Source organism: Elephantulus edwardii, unplaced genomic scaffold (genome assembly GCF_000299155.1).
Source record: "Elephantulus edwardii isolate Elephantulus edwardi_28Jun2011 unplaced genomic scaffold, EleEdw1.0 scaffold00303, whole genome shotgun sequence".
Classification (NCBI taxonomy): domain Eukaryota; kingdom Metazoa; phylum Chordata; class Mammalia; order Macroscelidea; family Macroscelididae; genus Elephantulus; species Elephantulus edwardii.
The window spans coordinates 42671-61784 of NW_006400053.1; the positions used below are offsets into that span (position 1 = coordinate 42671).

Here is a 19114-nt window from a genome sequence, read left to right on the forward strand (position 1 = left end):
TTGTTTACCAGCATTAACTCCGCTGAGTGGAAAAAAAAAAAGGGAAAAAAAACCTGAGGAGGAGCGAGCGCACCAGCCGAACTCCGGAGAGAGCGAGGGAGCCGGAGGGACGCGACGAGCCAGCCTGTCCGGCGCCGGCGGCGGGCGCCCCACAGACCCTCCACCCGGCTCCCGCACCCCTCCCGCGCCTCCACGCCCCTTCTTCGCGAGGGGAGCCCCTGGCGTGCCGCACCCCGCGGCTTTGACCTTCAACGAGCCTGAGCCCCTGCGCGCGGAGGCGGGGGCGCGGGCCCGGGCGGCGGGGAGTGGGGTGCGCCTCGCCCCCGGCCGCTGCTTTGTGTGCGCCCTGCATTCGGAGCGGAACCCGCGGCGGCGGTGCTGAGGCAGGAGGCGGCAGCGAGCCCGGGGGAGGACGAGGAGGAGGGGACGCCCCATTCATTTCGGCTCCGCGCTCGGCCCCTCGGACTCGGGGGAGGACTGCGTCCTGCGTGGCCCACGGCGCTCGGGCTGGGCGCCTCCGCTCGCCTCGGGGCCCCGTGCGTTTTTCTTCGCCAGGATCGACTTGGTTTCCCCCCTCTTTGCAGTTTTCCCCGCCTGCCTTTGGGTTTGAAGATGGAGGCAGACGACGCCGACAGAGCAGCCCGACGCACCTCCGGTTGTCGCCGTCGCGGAGCCCTGGGCCGCCGGGGCCGGTGCTAGGCGCTCGGGTGTTGGAGACGGCCAACGACTGAACCCGAGACTTTCCTTTCTTCCTTGTCTTCCCCTTTTTGTTTATTTGTAGTTTTTTTTTTTCCCCGAGCGTGGGGAATTTCGTCCCAAAGCAAAGGAATGAAGTCTGGCTCCGGAGGCGGGTCGCTGGCCTGGCTGTGGGCTCTCCTGTCGCTGTGCGCGGTCCTGGCGCTCGGGCCGACGCGTGGAGAAAGTGAGTAACCCCCGCCCGCCGCCGCTTCGGGAACTTTCCTGCGCCCACGTGCGGCACCGAGGGCCCGTCGCACTATCGCCCCTTTCCCGGATTCGGGGTCGCCGTAGGTGGGGGTGGCAGCGGCCCGTGTGGTCCCAGGACGAACGAGCGAGTGGAGAGTCCCCGGGGTCTTGGCGCGGCGCGTCCGGACCGGGAAGGGCCTGGGGGCTCCTCGTTCGCCCTCGAGTCCTGCCTGCGAGCGGATGGGCCGCCGCGCTAACTCGGAGTGGCCCCGTGGCCAAGCGAGGCGTGTTGTCTGCGGGCAGGCTCGAGGGGCGCCTGCCCCGCCCGTGCACCGCCAGATGGCTCCCGGGACCACCCCGCTGCGGCCACCACCTTGGGGCTCAGAGGGCGGAGGCTGCCTGGCCCGCAGGGCAGTTCGCCGTCCAGGAGAGATGCCTATGAGGAGTCCTGCTGCCCAGGACGCATTTCCAAACCTCCCGCGCTGCGCGGAGTCGCCTCCTGGCTCCCAACGTGTTTTGCTGGTTGGGTTTTCGACCCCACAGAAAGCAAGAGCGCCCCCAGATTCCTGACCACCACAGGCCCTTCTTCCGCGCCACCGAGATACTAATCCTGGAGAATCTGTCCCTCTCTTCTCCACCCCGCGTCACACCGAGGCTCCCGAGGACGGAAAGTTACTGCCTCGAAGCGTAGACCTCAGCAAGTCCGGTGGGTGGGGGGGGGGCGGGCTCCCGGCAGCCCTGTCTTGGGAAGCGCGTTGGCGCTTGAGCAGTAGGTTCTGGGACCTTCTCCTAGGTTCTGCTCGGCCCGGCCGCATTCCCCTTTTCCGGGACTTCTAGGCCCTCCCGGGCCGGGCCAGCACGGAGCTGCAGTCACAGCCAGAGAGCATCGCTCAGCACGTACTTCAACCCGGGATGTGGTCGTCACGCGCGCGCTGGGCCACCCCGGCGCCCGCACGAGCTAGAGGAACTCCCACGAGGGGCTTCGGGATGGACGAGCGTGGTTTGGGGGTCTTGATGGGCGAAAAGGGGAACACGGAGCCGTGGCCTCAGTTATGTTGTGGCCAGAATTGTGCTCCCTCCCTCAGCTCCCACCCCAATTGCCTCGCACTTCTTTTGTACACAGTATTATCGTTTTGCACTCCCTATCGCGTGCAATCTGATAGCAGTGTTTGGGTAGTGAAGGTAAAAGGGAGTCCAGGGAGAGAGAGAAGGAGCGAGAATTTAGGGCCTCGCCCGCCCCGTGTGGAGGGAGAAGGGCAACATTTATTCTTCTCATTGAAAAAGCGAAGGACGGCTTACTGTAGCCTCGAGGTGGCATTGTGAATGGACAGTTTGATCACCACTGAGAGTTGAAACGCGGTCGGCGCTTGAGCAGTAATCGCCCAGTGTGCAGGTGGTGCCCTTTAACTTTGCAGAATCTGCGCTGAACCTTGAAGAAGGAAGGGAGTAAGAGAGAGTGCTGGGCGGTATGTCCCCATCACTGTTAAAAATCGACTGAGAAAGGAGTTCACGAATCGGAGCAAATCTGTGGAATTCGCATGTTTCCTGCATAGAGTTTCTGGAGGGCATAGATGGGGGGGGGGTAGTTCCCACACATTCGTGGTTCCCTGCTTTTGCCTCCTAAACTTTCAGTACACCAAAGTGGACAGAGGCTTCTCGCACCTTCTGCTTAGGAGTGCAGATGTAGTTTGGGAAACCGGAGGGTTTATCTTTTTCAAAGCTAAAAATAGAAGGCACAGAGCCGAATCCATTTTACTCTGGCATGCCATTGAATTCTCTCGTTCATGGAGTTTTAGTTTTTAGTGCTAGAAAGTTCTGAAAAGGGAGCAAGGGCTTGTTGGGTAGGGAGTTGCATTGCCACAAAGGCATAAGTTTGGAATCTGACACTGCGCGACAGAAGATGCGCTGGCTACTCCTGGGTTTTTGAAAACCTACCGCTAAGGAGTTGGCTTAACTCAAAGGCAAACAAACAAGAAGTTCTGCAAAGTCAAAATAGCACTGACCACTGCCTTTGAAGCCAGAGGCTGGCATTTTAAAATGGGTGGACTTATTTGCAGTGGTGTTCTTCATAAAAATAATCTTTGTGAAAGGCAGTTTTCCTTGAGAAAACAAAGAAGGCAGGGAAAGGATATTTTAATATTTACCATTCCCTGATACCAAAGCTTGTCCCAAAGAGCCCCTTAAAATAGTTGGTTCCTGGAAACCTAACGGTTGGCCAAAAGTCACCCCAATCCTGGTAGTGGTTTGTTGAAGTCCTCACTCTATACCAGCCCCTTCCTAAAACTCTGGAGTTTTGAGGATCAAATACTGTGCTCAACATGGAAAGTTTAGTTCTCAGTCTGAAAGGGGGCTAGCAAGAAATAGCAGACTAACGTGGGTATTCTGTGGGCCTTTGTCTAGAACAGTAATAAATGTTTGGGTGTTGCTGATGGAGAGGTAGTTTTTGTCTTAGATTTCTAAGGATTAGAGTCCCCTCTTTGTCATAGCAATACAGTGATTTGCCCCCTTAATGTAGAAAATGTGGTTTTTCATGAAGTTATGTAGACAGCCTTGTTTATCAATTTAATGTGGACAGAACATCTAAATAAAGGAGCTCTGGAAGTTATGAGTAATAGTTGAATAATCTGATGACTGCTTTTAAAAAGGAATAAAATTCATTTTCAGCATGTTTCATGAAGAGGATAGAAGGGGTAGTCATCTTTTGCTAACAGCATGATAATGTCCTATTGTTAGAGAAATACAGGTAGGTGAAATACTGTATTTACAGATGTTACTGAAAGGAGAACTTAGAATATGAATTTTTTTTAAAGAATCAATAGAAAACTCTAGATTTTCTAGAGATAAATGCAAGAAGTTAGTATTTTGAGGGGGGTAGGCAGTGAAATATTGTCAAAAGAGTTTGAAAGTTCATAAGAAATATGCTAAATGTGAATGGATGAACCTTATAAATACAGCGTGATGATTATTGGAAGTCAGTCACAAAGGAGCACATATTTACTATAGAAAAGTGTCTGAATAAGATCAGCAAGTCCATACAGAGAAAGTTAATTTGTGATTGCCAAAAGCTGGAGGAGGGAGGGACTGCTAATAGGTACAAGGTTTTATTGGAGGGAGGTGTTCCGTCAAACAGGCTTTACAATGAGATAGTGGTGGTGATTGTAGCACATATCTGAATATACTAAAAATCAAATTGTGCACTAAAGATCAGTGACTTTAATGTATGTGAGTTATATGCCAGAAGTTATTTTTGCTTAATAGAGAACACTAAGCTAAAAGAAATGCACTATGCCTCCTTGAACACAGAAGTTAGGCTAAAATGACAAGTATTCTTTCCTTGTAGATTAATTTCTGTCTCTTTAATGGATAGAGGTTTCAGATTCATGAACTCCTGCAGTGTACAACACTGACCATTGATGCTCTGGCAGAAGGGATTCTGTGCCTTCGTGGAGATGGACAGACGGGGAAATGACTAGATCATACATAGCACAAGTTAAGAATTAAGGGACTGGGTTAAAAACAAAAGCAGTAATGAAAGATTTGTTACAGTAAAATCTTGAAGTGAATATGAAATGGTGGTGTTCTTTTTCAAAATAAAGTTAGTTTGGGCTTAGAAACTAGGTCTGGATAGTTCATGTTTCCAGTTTTCTTACGTATGTTTTCCAGCAGAGAAATGATGTAGTGCTTTAAGATAATAAAGAATTTCTCCTCTTTTTTTTAAAATGTGTTTTAACCACAAGTGGTAGTAAAGACCAGGGTGAAGTATTCCTTTTAATGCCATTTCCCCTTACTCTCTTTGCTAATTGTAGTTGTTTTTGTTTTTTTTTAATGACTCTAGAATTGCCACAAGGAGATTTTCTAGGATATAGTAGTTGTTTCAGACTTACAGTGCTTTTTTTTTTTAATTTCAATTTCTTGTGGAGCAAAAATTTTAAAGCAGCAAGGAGACATTTTGGTTTTTTGCTGCTGTGCCTTTAACCAAATTTGCCTTAGCCCTTTTAATAAGAAAAGGCCTAGAGATAATGGTTGTTTATATTTGTTTTCAGTCTTTGTGTAAGACTTAGTTTACTAAATATAAGAATATTTTCTGCCCTTCTATTGTTGCAAGATCAAGACAGTAATGAAAATCAACTATCATTTTCGCTTGTTGCCTTAGAGTTTTGCCAACAGAAGCCCTCAGGGAAAAGTAGTGTCCTTTCAAATCTAGTTTCATTTTGTTTTGTAACAATGTCCTGTATGAAGCAACTGAATCCAGGCAGCACATCCTGAGCAGTTAATGTGTGAAAGCTGGTCCCTGTGCTAGGTGGTAGTGTTGATTTTTGGAAAGACTGTTTTGTCCCTTTTTTGCCTTATTTGTACCTTCCCTTGTACTGGGACATCACTGCATACAGGTGGCATTTGCCTGTTAGTTAACAGCACTACCTTTATTTGTGACACATTAGAAAATGCTGTTCATGCTGTCTCCTTTGTGCCAGGACCTTAGCAGGAGTCAGAGGTGTGTAGACAGACATTGTACAGAACAATTTTGAGTTGATGTGGTTAATTTTTTTGTTACAATTTCTGGAATTTACACTTTGCTTATTTTTGTAGCTCTCTGCAAATCATTAGGAAATGGCTATTTCTAAGAATCTGTATAATTTATAATACCATGCTGTTTTCAGAGACGTGAGGCATAATGGTGAAACTGGGGAGGCAATAAATCTTGAGTGTTTTTGGTAAAACAGATAAACATATGGGCTGTGTTTTTGTCTAGGCAGTAATTTCCTTCATTTTGTTTTTAAAAGTCATTTGGAAATCACCCCGGTTCATAGCATGAAGCTGCTTTCTTGGCCAGCTCACAACAGGTGCCATCAGAGTCCAGGAGCTGAGCTGCTCTCAGCTGTACTAAATATGTGATAGTCATGTAGGTGCTTGAGTTGGAGTGTCCTGATGCTGTGGGATGTTCTTTAAGAACAATCTAAACATTTTAGAAACAACAGAGTGAATAATGATGGTGTGTATTCAGACCCCTCTGTGAAAAATATGTTTGCCGTCATGAAGAGAAAGCCCTCCAGTTATAAAGATGTAATTTGGCTAAAACTGAGGTGGGGTGGGGTCGAGATAGACGTGTGTGTGTGTGTGTGTGTGTGTGTGTGTGTGTGTGTGTGTGTGTTTAAAGCCTGATGTTTGTTTACACTGAGACTTGTTGATAATTTAGGAGCATAACTAATTTTCAGTATTTGAAGACATTAGTACTTTGAATATATAAAACACAGCTGCTTACTCCTCCTGCCTGATTAAGTATCTGTAAAACAATTGGTTCTGAGGGAAAGCTCATGCTTAGTATAAAATGGTAAACAAAGGATCTTTAGAAACAAGTTAGGTTGTTACCTTAATAGATGTACATTGTCTCAGTATGGATGAAGTTTGTTTCTTTTTTTTAAAATTACTTTGTGGCTTCTTGAGTCCAAATAATAATTGTATCATTGGTTTTAATACTTTTGAAAACCACATTTTTTGGGTTTTTTTTCCTTTTAAAAATTATGATTTGAATGAAAGTTTACAAAGAAATTGGTTTTTCATTCACTCATTTATATAGATCCCACTGCTACGCCACCCTTCAATCTGTAATGCATGTCCTGTTCTGGATTATTGTAATATTCATAGAAATGTCCTATTTTTAAATTATTAATTTTTCCATATTTGAAAGCCCCTGATATTAATCTTGAAGATAGCCCCCCCCCCCCGATTTTTGCTTTTTATGGCTTCTGAAATTCACTTCAAGTTTTTAGGGAATATTGATATTAAAAACAATGAATTAAATAGTTTTCTCCTTTTCCTTAACAAACTTTTTAAGCTTAAAAATGACTTTGTTAGTATGAAATATAAGTTTTAAAGATTTTAATAAACCGTGGAAGTTATTTGCAATTCTTATTTATAAAACAAAAAAAACAAAAATAGTAGGTGAGGTTTTAATTTCTTTTTTACAGTTTTGTTTTCCTGGCCTAAATGCCTAGAATATTTAAAGTTAAACAAGGCTATTTTGTTTCATTAAAACACAGCATAGTGCTCGCTTCGGCAGCACATATACTAAAATTGTAATGATACAGAGAAGATTAGCATGGCCCCTGCGCAAGGATGACACGCAAATTCGTGAAGCGTTCCATATTTTCGACCCTGAAATTAACAAGTCCGTAACTAAGGCTAACTCCTTTCAACTACAAATTTCGTCTTTGGATACAAAGGTAAGAGTCGATAGTCCTTACTTACGGAGGGACTGTTTAAAAAGAGGCAGGGAAAAGAAAGAAAAAACAAACAAACAAAACACAGCATAAAGTGGTTTCTTTTATGGTGTGGAATGAATGCCTGTGGTTCCAATAACATTTGCAGCACTTTGTTGCTGTTATTTGTGACTTGAAAAAGTAAATAGGGATGCCTTTATTTGTTTTCTACCTGGTTACTAGTGTTGATGGTTTCATTTATTGGACACTTGTTAGGGAATGTGGCCATGAGGTCAGATGTCTGTGGTTGTATGGCTGCCCCTAGTATGACGGCTGTTGGCCCTGGTGTACATACTCTCTTATACAGGCCATGGTAAAGGGCAGGTGTGTAGGCACCACTACCCATAATGTCCTAAATGTTCACATTCTAATAGGCTAGATGCCATATCCTCACCCTTTGTTTCTTGAAGCATTTGTATTTTGAAGACTTTAACAAGTATTCTAGTTCTAGTTTGAAAGCAGAAGTGGCATCCACTTCCTAAATAACATGTCACTGGAAACTATGAACTTTGATAAATGTCCATAGTTGTAGAGGGTCTTCAAGAAGCTTTTTGTTCGAGTCGTGCTTTACTCGAAGGCCATCATCAATAACAACTAGTACTAGTTAATAATGGTTTTCTGGAGATTGACACTATTATTTTGTCTCACACCTTATCCTCTTAAACGATAAAATGGCCTCCTGCTTCAGTCATAGCTAAATATAATAATGTTATTTCTAGAAATTGTGTGTCCATTCTTTAAAATTCTGACTCTTGAATACAAGTGATGATGTCCATTGTTGCTGTTCTGCATGTTTTTATTTGGCCATGTGCTTTTTAACCAGCACCAACTTTATTTAAACTGGTTTTGGAATTATTTGTAAGTTTGGTAATTCAGGTAATATTCATACTGCTTTAAAAATTACTCTTGATGTGGGAGAACAAATTATTTTGACAATCTTGAAGTGTAAATGGTTTTATAAAGCAGAACTTGTAAGTCTGAGAGATTCTAAATGTTTAACTGCAGCTTGTCCTTTCAAGTAACAGTGTATTTTGTGCTGATAAAATTGATTATTGGAAGTACATGTTTGTAAGTAAATAAAACATAACCAATTTGAGTTAGGCAAATTTTAGCTAATGGTGTTTGCAAGGATCAGAAGTGTGATAATTAGGGAGAGATGCATTACGCATAACAATTTTCTGGATTTGTTGGTGTTTACCCACTTCTTGAAGAGATGACATAAGAAAAAGGAATACTGGTCTGTGATCCAGCTGACTGTATAGCTCATAAATAGTCTTCTAAATCTTAAGGGAAGAATCATGTTTACATTGTAATGTCCTTGCCATTGTGTTCATGTTTATATGTTATCCTGGGTCTATTCTCCCACTTGATTTTCCTGGGACTCCTGGTGCTGGGATAGGACGCCTGCTGTCAGGCTCAGAAAATGAAAGGGAAGATCCATAGGTTGCTGTGATAGCATGAGGGTACAGGAAGGAAATTCCAGGGAGCCAGCTTTTCTCAGGTCTGTCAATAACAAACTGTATTTAATCACAGGAAATTATTTAGCTAAAATAGCTTTCCTTGATCAGACAGTACACTGGGAATTTTCTTTTTACTTGAATGAATATTAGTAAGATTTTCAACAATAAAATTTGGGTTTGGGTGGATGGTTCTAGTTACATTTCAGTTCTCCAGACAACCCTTTTCTGGGGCCTCTCGTTAGTCCTTATGTTGTTGGGTGTCGTTGAGCCAGCCCTGACCCTGTGGATAGCAGATCTGTGGATAGCCTGCCCTGCCCTGTGCCATTCTCGTCATCTCCAGTAGACTCAGAGTCGCTTTAAACTATTGTGATTTGCCATGCTTCTGGCTCTCCTCTGGTTTCTTTTTCCTTAGTCCAGTCTAGCTCTGTCACTTTTCTCAGTAAAGGCTCAGTTGTCTTGTGAACTGACACTTCTCACTCTTGTGCTATTCCTCTTATTTGATGGAGGAGGAGCTGTGCCTTCGTGGTCTAATACAGCCAAGACCTCTGATGCTGGGCTGTCATGGCACATCCATCTGACTGTGCTGTTGCATCCAGTGTTAATAGCCAGTTCTGATGCTTGTGTGCTAACTCTGAGGTGAGCAAGCCTTGTGTACGTCCCTGCCCCGTGTGTTTGCTCCTGCTGTCTTCATGCCCTAGATTGCCTTTCTTTGCTCTGCTACCCTTTGCATTCAGCAGTGGAAAGTAGTGCTGTCCAGCACAGTGAAGTAACCTAGTTCTAGTTTCTCATTAGCTGCCAATTAGTTCTTTGGTTTTGAGCAAGTTATTTTGCCATTATGAGTTTCAACAGAAATATAAAGATTTTAAAGACAGGAAGTAGAAAAATATCAATTTTTTAAATAACAGTACAAAAAAGCATTTCCTAATGTATATTTAGAAAACTAAAGTCAGCTTTTGAAGGTGGAACTCTAAAGTTGATTCTTTTCCTCAGACATCTTCCAGTGGTTTTAAAAGATCTGAGATCGCTTGTCCTTTTTAAGTTCTAACTCTGATTCCCTGTCCTTCCTAAGGCCTTTCATGGTTACACTACAGCTTCTATAAACCTGCCTTTGCCCTTAAGCCTTTTGCAACCATAGCCAGTACTAATTAACTATAATTTGCCTTTTGCCATTTTCTGAAGCTGAATTCGGCAGTGTCCCTAGGCCATGTGACTTGTTGACATTCAGCTGCTCACTCTAACAATGGCAGTTCAAGTCCTCACAGAGCTATCTTAGAAGCAAGAAGTGCTTATCTGCTTTGAACACCAGCCATTGAAAACCCCATGAATCAATTAATATATGCTATCAGTGTGTCTGTATAACGCTGGGCCAACAGAGGGCAGTGCTTTGTAAGCATTTTGCTGAAAAGGGAAAGGAGTTGCTGGTACTGAGGCTTTAGGACCATGGTCTTGGGGGACATCAAAATCAAGTGGTAAAACTAGACCACAAAGATAGTGTTGTCCATCTTACTTTGTGTGTAGTAATGGGAGTCTTAAAAGCTTGTGAGCAGCCATATGAGGTGTAGCTGCTGGGGATAGAGGCAAAGATGTGCTGGAACAATTGGTGCAAAAGACTGTCAGACCACATGAATCTTAATCTCCATGAGACCAGAAGAATAGGTGGTGCCCAGCTACCACCACTAACTGTTGTAAGGGCAACTGTGGAGCAAACCTCAAAGATACAGAAGACAAGGCTTACTGGTCCAGTGGAGACAGGTGGCAGGTGAAACCCTTGAGGCCATGGCTGTTCATCACCCTTTGAACCTGGCACAAAGCTTACCTCCTACAGTGACACAACTCTTGAGCCAAACTATAGACAGGGCTGTACTCCTCAGAATAACCAACTCTTGAAGGTCAGCAGGGCAGCATTTGTCCCAGGATAGCATGCAGGAGGCAGGAAAGAGCAGGATAGAAAGCTTAATGGAAATGAGAATTACAAGAAAGAAGTGGACAAAGTGTGGTTACATTCTCGGTATTGTAATTAGTGCCGTAAAAGTAAGTGGTTGGGTGAAAAACCAGTTTGCTTTGTAAACTTCTGTTCAAATCCCAAAAAGAACTGGAAACAGTTTGCTTTGTGAGCTTTGTTCAGAGCACAGCAGGAAAAGACAACTTGAGGAGGAGCCCAGCTGTGCTGTACCAGCCACAACCTTCTTGGGTTAGAGTCTTGATGGGCAGCGGGGAGAGAAATGGAGCCAGCGGTGGGTATAATCGCAGCTCCTCAGAGCAGAGTTCTTGGCTAGATTGTTTCATCTTCATAGCTGCAGCTTCCTCATGTGTGAAATTGTAATACAGCCTGTTTTGTACATTGATTCATAAACCTAAAATGAGTTCATACACATGCCGATTGCTTACCATATAGGCTCCAAGATTTCTGGTGCTGCTGCTCTGAACAACTGTGATACACTTGAACAGAAGCATTCTTTGGATAGTGTCAGAATGGAAGCCACACTTGCGATTTGATGGATGTTGTTGATTATGTATCATAGAACCTGGCATATCGCAGGTGCTCCATATAGAATTTAGTTCTGTAATAAACTTAATTTTGCTCAGATGCTTCACCTTTTGCTCTGGTGGCCTATTGGTAAGTTGTACGCTACTCCAAAAGCAGGTAGTTCAGATGCACCAGCTCTGCTCCTTGTGAGCACTGTGGGCAGTTTCTTCCTGTGCAGTTTTCAAAATCCCGCTGGAGCATCAGCTGCGAGTCTGATCCAACACAACGGTACATTACAGCAACAATAAGTTTCACAGCAAAACTATTTCACTTGTTAAACTCAGCTGTGTGATTTTACCCTTTTTAATAAAACTGTGGCCAGTTCTTGTATTTGAGAGAGCTGTTTATTATATTTTCTCCTTTAATCTTTGTTGGGTTGTTTTTTTTTTTCTTTCAGTTTTTTGTGTTTACAGAGTATCCGGGTGCACTTTGATCCCCTCACCAATGTGAAGGTGCCATCTAGTGGCAAGAAAGAAAATTCAGCTTCCTGAGTGACAGAATTAACAGTGCTGGAGGATGGAAATAGATTTTCCCCTCTAGATTTTGTTCTCTGGCTTGGTTCCTGGAAACCAATTGCGGGAAAATGTGGAGACTTCAGGATTTTGTACAAATTGTTGGGATATGGTTTTGGATAAAGTTGTTCTGCTGTGTCGGTGAGAAGTTGAATGTCTTCTTGACTGTTGTCAAAAGCAGTAGCAGAGTTGTGGCATCTAGTGTGCTTGAAAGACTCTGAGATTTGAGAGGTCTTTATGAGACTTTGGAGAATGAGTAGTTACAAAAGACTTCTTTTCAAATTAGAATGAAAGACTTGCTGGGTCATTTTGAAAACCAAAAACATACTTTCTCTTTCATTGTTCTACTTTAATATGTGGTCGGCAGCTCTGGTGGTTTAGTGCTAAGGAGTTATGCTGCCAACCCAAAGGCACAGGGTTCAAATCTACCAGCTGCTCTGCAGGAAGAGAATGGACAGTCTCCTTCCCTGCAGTGTAATGCCCCTGAAAACTCACTGGAGGGTCACCTGTGTTCCAGCTTAATGGTATGTCACAACAACAGCAACAACAATATGTGGTAACACTTTAGCCAGTCTTCTGTTTTTTCCTTGGGATTTTTAACAAAGTCTTACTGAGAGGTTGGGTTTTCAGTCATTCATTATTGCACCGTATCCTCCCTCCCACTCCCCTAGTCCACTTTGCAGTGCACCTCTTGCTTCAGATTGTTGTCATACGTGGAATGCCTAATCATACATTCCTGTTGGGCTGTTCTTCCCTTTATCTGTCCCAGTGCTCAGAGGTTTCCTTCAGGCTGTTTTATGTAGCAAAGGTGCACCACAGTCAGAAATCCTAATAGAGAATGAAACAGCTCTTATTATTGGTGTTAGGAGTATGTTGGCCATGGTTTGTTAGCTGGTTTTTTTTTTTATATTTGGTTTTGCATTTTATTGGTGTGTTTTGGAATTTATTTTCTGGTTTCCTGCATGAGGTACATACTGCATCATGTATAGGTCAGTAATTGCGTTCATATTTCAGCAGTTTCAAACCAGTTTCCTGCTCCTGCCCTCTGTGGTTTTTAATTCAGAAATAGGTTCTCAGAAGGCCTTGGCTCACCGTCTCTATTCCTCAATGTGTGGACTCTCCTGGCTCTCTGTTGTGACAGGTGGAAGCCTCTCAGACTGCACTGAGCATTATCCTTTCAGGTGGCCCTCATTCTGTGTACATTATGGCTCCTCTCAATTTGTGTCACAGCTTCTCTGCCTCCTTCACAATGTTGTGTACGCTTTCCTGCTGAGGAGGCAAGTGGTGCATTGGAATCCCTTGGAGGTACACCTCTACCTGGAATATCTGGGGAGCCCAGGAATGAGTCTCCTTCAAGTAGTAAACTTTTCATTCCCTCCATTCACTCTGAAGCTCTGTTGAATATACAGCAAATTAAATTGTTTTAAGCCCCTCACTGTAACACTACTAGGTGAAACATTTTTATCGTGGTACCTACTATTACTTAATGCATAGAGGGAAGAAATTTAAGCTATTCTTTGGTTACATGTTTTACATATTCAGTTGAATAAAAACAGCAGGCCAGAGAAAGGTTGCAGCGAGTCTTGCTTTATGCACAGCCCACCTTCAAGGCTTTGTGTGTCCCAGGAGCTGTGACTGAGTCATCAGAGTCTACCTGTGTTTGTAGGTGTTTACACTTTGATGGAACCTGGTGTCTGATTGACAGGGTGCCTCAGGAAAGCTCTGCTAGGTCCTGCTCTTTGGGCAAGCTGAGGCCCCTCTGTTGTGCCATCCGTCTGGCTCTTGGTGGCCCTTGGGGATTGGGCAGCCTCTCATGGCCCTTGAGCTCTCACCTCAGATGCAGAGTTGGAGCTCTTAGGACCATCTGGTTAGAACCAGGAGAGGTTTGCTTCTCTTGCTGGCTCTTGGTGAGGGCAGCAAACTTTGTCTTCTGAGGAACAGGTGAGTGTGTGGCATGTGCACAGCGTGGGGCCTGGCCTTCAGTGTCCCGTGTGGAAGGCTGGGCCTACTCCACTGACATGAGAACACTTACTTAGCTAGGATGGTACAGAGTGGATCCCAGAACTGAATGAACATGTATGGCAAGTATGACCAGTGAGACCATGGTCCTCTGTGTGATGGCTTTATTACTAGAGTAGCTGGTGACCATGGCTAAGAGTAAATGGTTGGAATGATGAGGGGGAAACAGCATGGCTGCAGGACTGACTAAAGGACAAAGGTGAGAGCACAGGGCATGTCCTCAAGAAACCCTGTATGGGAGACCCAGTAGGAGGAGCAAGCTTCATTTGCAGGGAAGCAGTTTGTACAGCAAACATTCAGTTTTTGTCCTCCTTCAGCTAGGCTTCAGGCAAAAGCTCCCCTGGAGAAGGAATGAATCTAATACTGACATGGTGAGACCTAAGACCAGGTTCAAAACTGTGGGTACAGTGTGCACTGTAAACTTTAAGAATGAAAACAAAATCTTTTCACACACATGTTCCTAGCATTCATTTGCTGAAAATTCATTAGATTGCAACTTTAAAATATAACCTGCGTTTATGATGACTTTTTCCCTTTTGCACTGAGTCAAGAGGCAAAGGGTGAGGTATCCCAAGGCCTTGGAAGCTGAGCAGTCAGCCTACACAACACTGGCTAGTGTTGTAGAGGCTGTTTCTATCTCTACACCAGCATAGGAGGCCTGAAGAATCACTTCTTTTGGAGGAGGGGCCAACATTGTGTAGAGGTCTGCATTTTGCCACTGGTGCTTTAACTTGTATTGGTTTGTGTTTTCAGATTGCCTGGACACATTGTAGCTCTTGGTGAGAAGCAATAGCCCTTCTTAGTCCTGATAACTGCTACTAGGTGGCAGCTGCAGCTTCTGCAACTGTATTTGTTTCTTTTCACTCTACAAATAACATTGAAAAACAGTAATGCAGGACACTTTGTGAGAGGTTGATATCTTTTGGCCTGTGGGCTTTTGCATTACTTTCCTACCATTAGTATTTAATATTCCAAATTTTAAATAATTTCCCACCTGTTCTAGCAAGCAGAGCCCAAGTGGTTCACAAAATATCTGTTTCCCCCCAGTTGGAAAGTAAGCCTTCCTGTCTGATGCCATGCAATATCGTCCCCCCACCCCCCACCCCCGAATCTTGATTCTCTTATTTTTAGAAATATTTTAGGGGCATTTTATAGTGAAGAATGGTGCTGTAGAGAATATTACAGAGCTCCTCTATACCTTGTAGTCCCGGGAATGTAGTTTCTCCTGCATTTTATTTTCTCTTGCATTCCTGTGGTAACTTTGTTACAGTTGATGGACCAGTATGGATACATCATTATGGTTAATGTCCAAAGTTTACATTGTTGTTGTTGTGTACCTTAGAGTCAAACTTACCCAGAGCTAACCCTCTGGAGGGTTTCAGAGGCAGTTAATTGCATGGGAAATGATTGCCTATCCTTTGGCCGAGCAGCTTGTGGTGGTCTTGAACTGCATGCCTTCAGGATTGCAGTGTAGCTTCTTGCCACTAGGGCACCATAGCTCCCCAAAGTTTCCATTAGTGTTCACTTTTCATATTGTGCACTCTACCAAATACATAATGGCATCATGTTCCACTGTTACAGTATTCTACATAATATACCCTCACTGCCTTGAATGTGCCCCAGTGCTTCACCCTTCTCCCCCACTATGTCTCCTTTTGAGTTATGAATAAGATCCTAGAAGCCCTCAAAACAAGAGACTCCTGCTGACTATGACAGAGCGTGCTCTTCAGTCTTTCTGCCTTGTTTCTTCCTGGTAAAGTGAGAAAGGACGCATACCCACTTTAGAGGGTTGTTATTCGATTTTCATGGGCTCATTTCTGCAGTCCACTTGAATGCTGCACCTACCGTGAACACTAGGATTTAGTAGTTTACTTTCTTGGACTTGAATGTTCTGCCCTTAGTTACATTCACTGTTTGTGACTTGAAAGACTTGAGCTTCATTTTGCAAGTGCCAGGGAGTGCTTTTCCTTCTCTGGGGAAAACACTCCCACCTGCCTTCTGCAGTCCACTCTCATTCCTGAGCTATACCATGCTCCTGAGAGGGACTCTGGCCTCCTTTCTGAGCCTCTGCCTTATACTGGATTGTTTGAATTCTAGCCACCTTTTTGTAGTTGTTTTTATGTGCCATTAAGTCAACTATGATTTATAGTGACCGTATGGACAATGACTCTGAACCTTGCCCTCTCCTGAGCCAGCATCACGGCCTCTAATATGCCTGACTCCATTGCCACAATCACTGAGTCATTCTGTCTCATCAAGGGTCTTCCTCTCCTGCGTTGTCCCTCCACTTGTGCACGCATGATGTCCTTCTCCAAGGACTGGTCCCTTCTGACAATATGCCACAATTATGTGAGACAGAGCTTCAAAATCCTGCCTCCCGAGTGCAACCTGGCTTCACCTTCTCCAGGACAGACCTGTTTGTTCTCTTGGCAGTTCAATACCCTTCTCCAGCATCACCACTCAAAGGCATTGATTCTTCTGTCATTCTTAGTAATTTTTCATCTTTCAGATGTTGCATATCAAGCAGTGGAGAACGCTGGTCTGAAGCAGGTGCAGCCTTAGTCCTTTGACTGACATTGTTGCTCTTTATCACTCTGGAGAGGTTCCTGACAGCAGATGCCCCAATGCAACTTTTGATTTTCTCACTGTTGGTGCCAAGAGTGTTGATTGTGGAGCTGAGCAAGATGAAATTAACAATTTGAATCTTTTCTCTACCTATCATGATTCTGCATATTGGCCTGGTGATGAGGATTTTTGTTTTCTTGATGTTGAAATGCAATCCATATTGAAAGCTACAGTCATTGATAGTCTGCAGCAAGTGCATTAAGTCCTCAGTTTTTTGGCAAGCAAAGTTGTGCCATCTGCATAATGGCAGATTGTTGGAAAGTTGTCTTCTGATCCTGATGCCACATCCTTTTTCATAAAGGCCAGCCTCCCAAATGATCTGTTCTGCTGAACAGATTGAAAATGTATGGACAAAGGACACATCCCTGGTGCACACCTTTCTTGATTTTGAACCATGCAGTGTTTTCTTGTTCTCTTTGGACAGTAGCTTCCTGGTCTAGGTATGTATTTCACATGAGCACAGCCATAGTTCTGGGACTTCCATTCTTCTCAGTGTTAGCCACAATTTGTTGTTATCTACACAGTCAAATGCCTTTGCATAGTTGATAAAACACAAATAGCCACTTTTCTGGTACTTTGTGTTTCCAGCCATAATCTACCAGACATCAGCAGTGATATCTATAGTGCCATGGCCTCTTCTAAACCCAGCTTGTATTTCTGGAAGTTCTCCGTCAATGTACTGTTCTAGTCATTTTTGCATAAGCTTCAGCAAGATTTTGCTCACAAGTGATATTAACGATATTGTTTGATAATTTTCACATTCTGTTGCATCATTTTTTTTTGGAATAGGAATAAATAATTTGTGACTGCAATGCACAAGTTGGGAACAAAGAAGGGCCAGTAGTAACAAACTATAGATTTTTTCATTTTAGATACTTTTATAAGAAACACAAATGATGTTTGTACACATGGACCTCATCTGATGGACTACACAGGGATCAGATTGATTACATCTATGTAGAGAATCCTTGGAGAAGCTCATTATCAGCAGGCAGTCAGCAGGCCAGGTGCTGACTATGTAACAGACTATCAACTATTTATGTGCGAGCCCATGTTAAAGCTAAGGATTTAATACACAAGCACCCAAAATGACCTTGAGTCTATCCCACCTGAGTTTAAAAACCATCTCAAGAACAGGTTTGAGGCATTGAACACTAATGAACAAAGACCAGATGAGCTGTAGGAGATAATCAAGGGTATCATCCATGAAGAAAGCAAATGGATATTACAAAGACAGAAGAAGAAAAGACCAAAATGAAAGTTAGAAGAGACTCTGAATACTGCACTAGAATCTAAAGAAGAAAAACAATTTCAAACAGCAGCTCATGAAGACAAAGCGAAGTATTTTAATGACATGTAAAAAGAACCTGGGTCAGAAAATCAAAGAACTTCACATTTCTCAAGCTGAAGGAAATTAAATTCATATTCAGTCTTTAGGTTGCAATACTGAAAGATGCTGTGGGCAAAACCTTGAATGATCTAGGATGTGATAAAAGAAAATGGAAGGAATACACAGAGCCGCTGTACTGAAATGAATTGGCTGACACAGAATCATTTTGGGAAGTAGCATTCGATCAAGAACCACTAGTAATAAAGGAAGAAGTTCAAGCTGCTTTGAAGGAATTGGCAAAAAAATTGGTGGGATACCAGTTGACATATTTCAACAAATAGATGCAGCCCTGGACATGCTCACTGGTCTATACTAAGAAAGTTGGAGGACAGCTGCCTGGGCAACTGATTGAGTTGATTGATCTGTATTTGTACCCACTCCCCAAAAGGACACCCTCTAGAAGGCCAGTGGGTCAGGGCATCTGGGTGATAGGAACTGGATGTTTACATACTCCTGGGTACTGTGTGCTTGTCTCTTCACTCTCTCGTCCTCAGTGGGAGTCCAGGCAACTGGGCATGAGCTTGGCTGGGATCACTAGGAAACATGTGCATGTCCTGAAAGTGAGAGTACTTTATACAGAGAAAGAAGAATATTGCAAGCTGTGGCCCTTGCAGTGCAGGGCTGGCCACAGGGATAGGTGTTCTCAGACAGTGGGTTTCTGGGCTGCTAAAGGGGCCAGGAATGCACTAAAATATATATCAGTATTTGCCATTTGAACCATTGTATTTTGTTTTGTTGCTTCAAATATTTTATTCAATGTGAGAATACTGAATGCGTTTTTAAGTATACAATTCAGTGACTTTAATTCTATTCACCCTGTTGTATAGCCATTTCCGCTGTCGTTCCCAAATGTTTTCTGTCTCTTTAGACCAATTGAATACCCCTTAGCTAGTTCTCAGGGCTTTAGGTTTCCATTCCCTCCTTACCCAGCCCTTGGTTACTACTGATGACCTTACATATATGTCTATTTGCATCTGAGTTATTCAGCGTAATGAGCTAGAGATGCTTTGATTCATAGCATGTATCACACTGCTCTTTTTGACTGTGTAATACTAATTGGCAAACATTTTGTTGGAGCTTGTTCTTTGCCTCCTTTGATTGTGTTAGGTTTCTGCCTCCTAGAACCTGGAATTGAGGCTTAGTCCTGCTGCCCTTAAGTCCATCTTTAGTGGTATTTCCAAAGCAGATGAGTCCAAACCACTTAACCAATTTAGTGGAACAAACTTACATAGTAAATGACAGCATTTTTTTACCTTTTACATAATAATTCTGTTAAGAGGAGAGGTTTATTACTTGGGTTTAAATCCTGTGCCTCCTTTGAGTCCCTTATTTTACGTACTCTATGGGATAGAGCACAGGGGTGTGTGTAAAGAAGACCTGTCCCTGGAAGGCGAGACCCC

The 19114-nt window shown here is 43.6% G+C and overlaps 1 protein-coding gene across 1 annotated transcript in view; it reads left to right on the forward strand.

Annotated features, from left to right (window-relative positions):
* The first annotated feature begins 612 nt into the window (after nt 1-612).
* Nucleotides 613-19114, forward strand: part of IGF1R (insulin-like growth factor 1 receptor) — a 431767-nt gene continuing 413265 nt past the window's right edge. The window contains exons 1-2 of the mRNA XM_006900966.1: nt 613-688; nt 800-922. Coding sequence (XP_006901028.1) covers nt 613-688; nt 800-922 — 199 coding nt within the window. The remainder of the gene's footprint in view (nt 689-799; nt 923-19114) is intronic.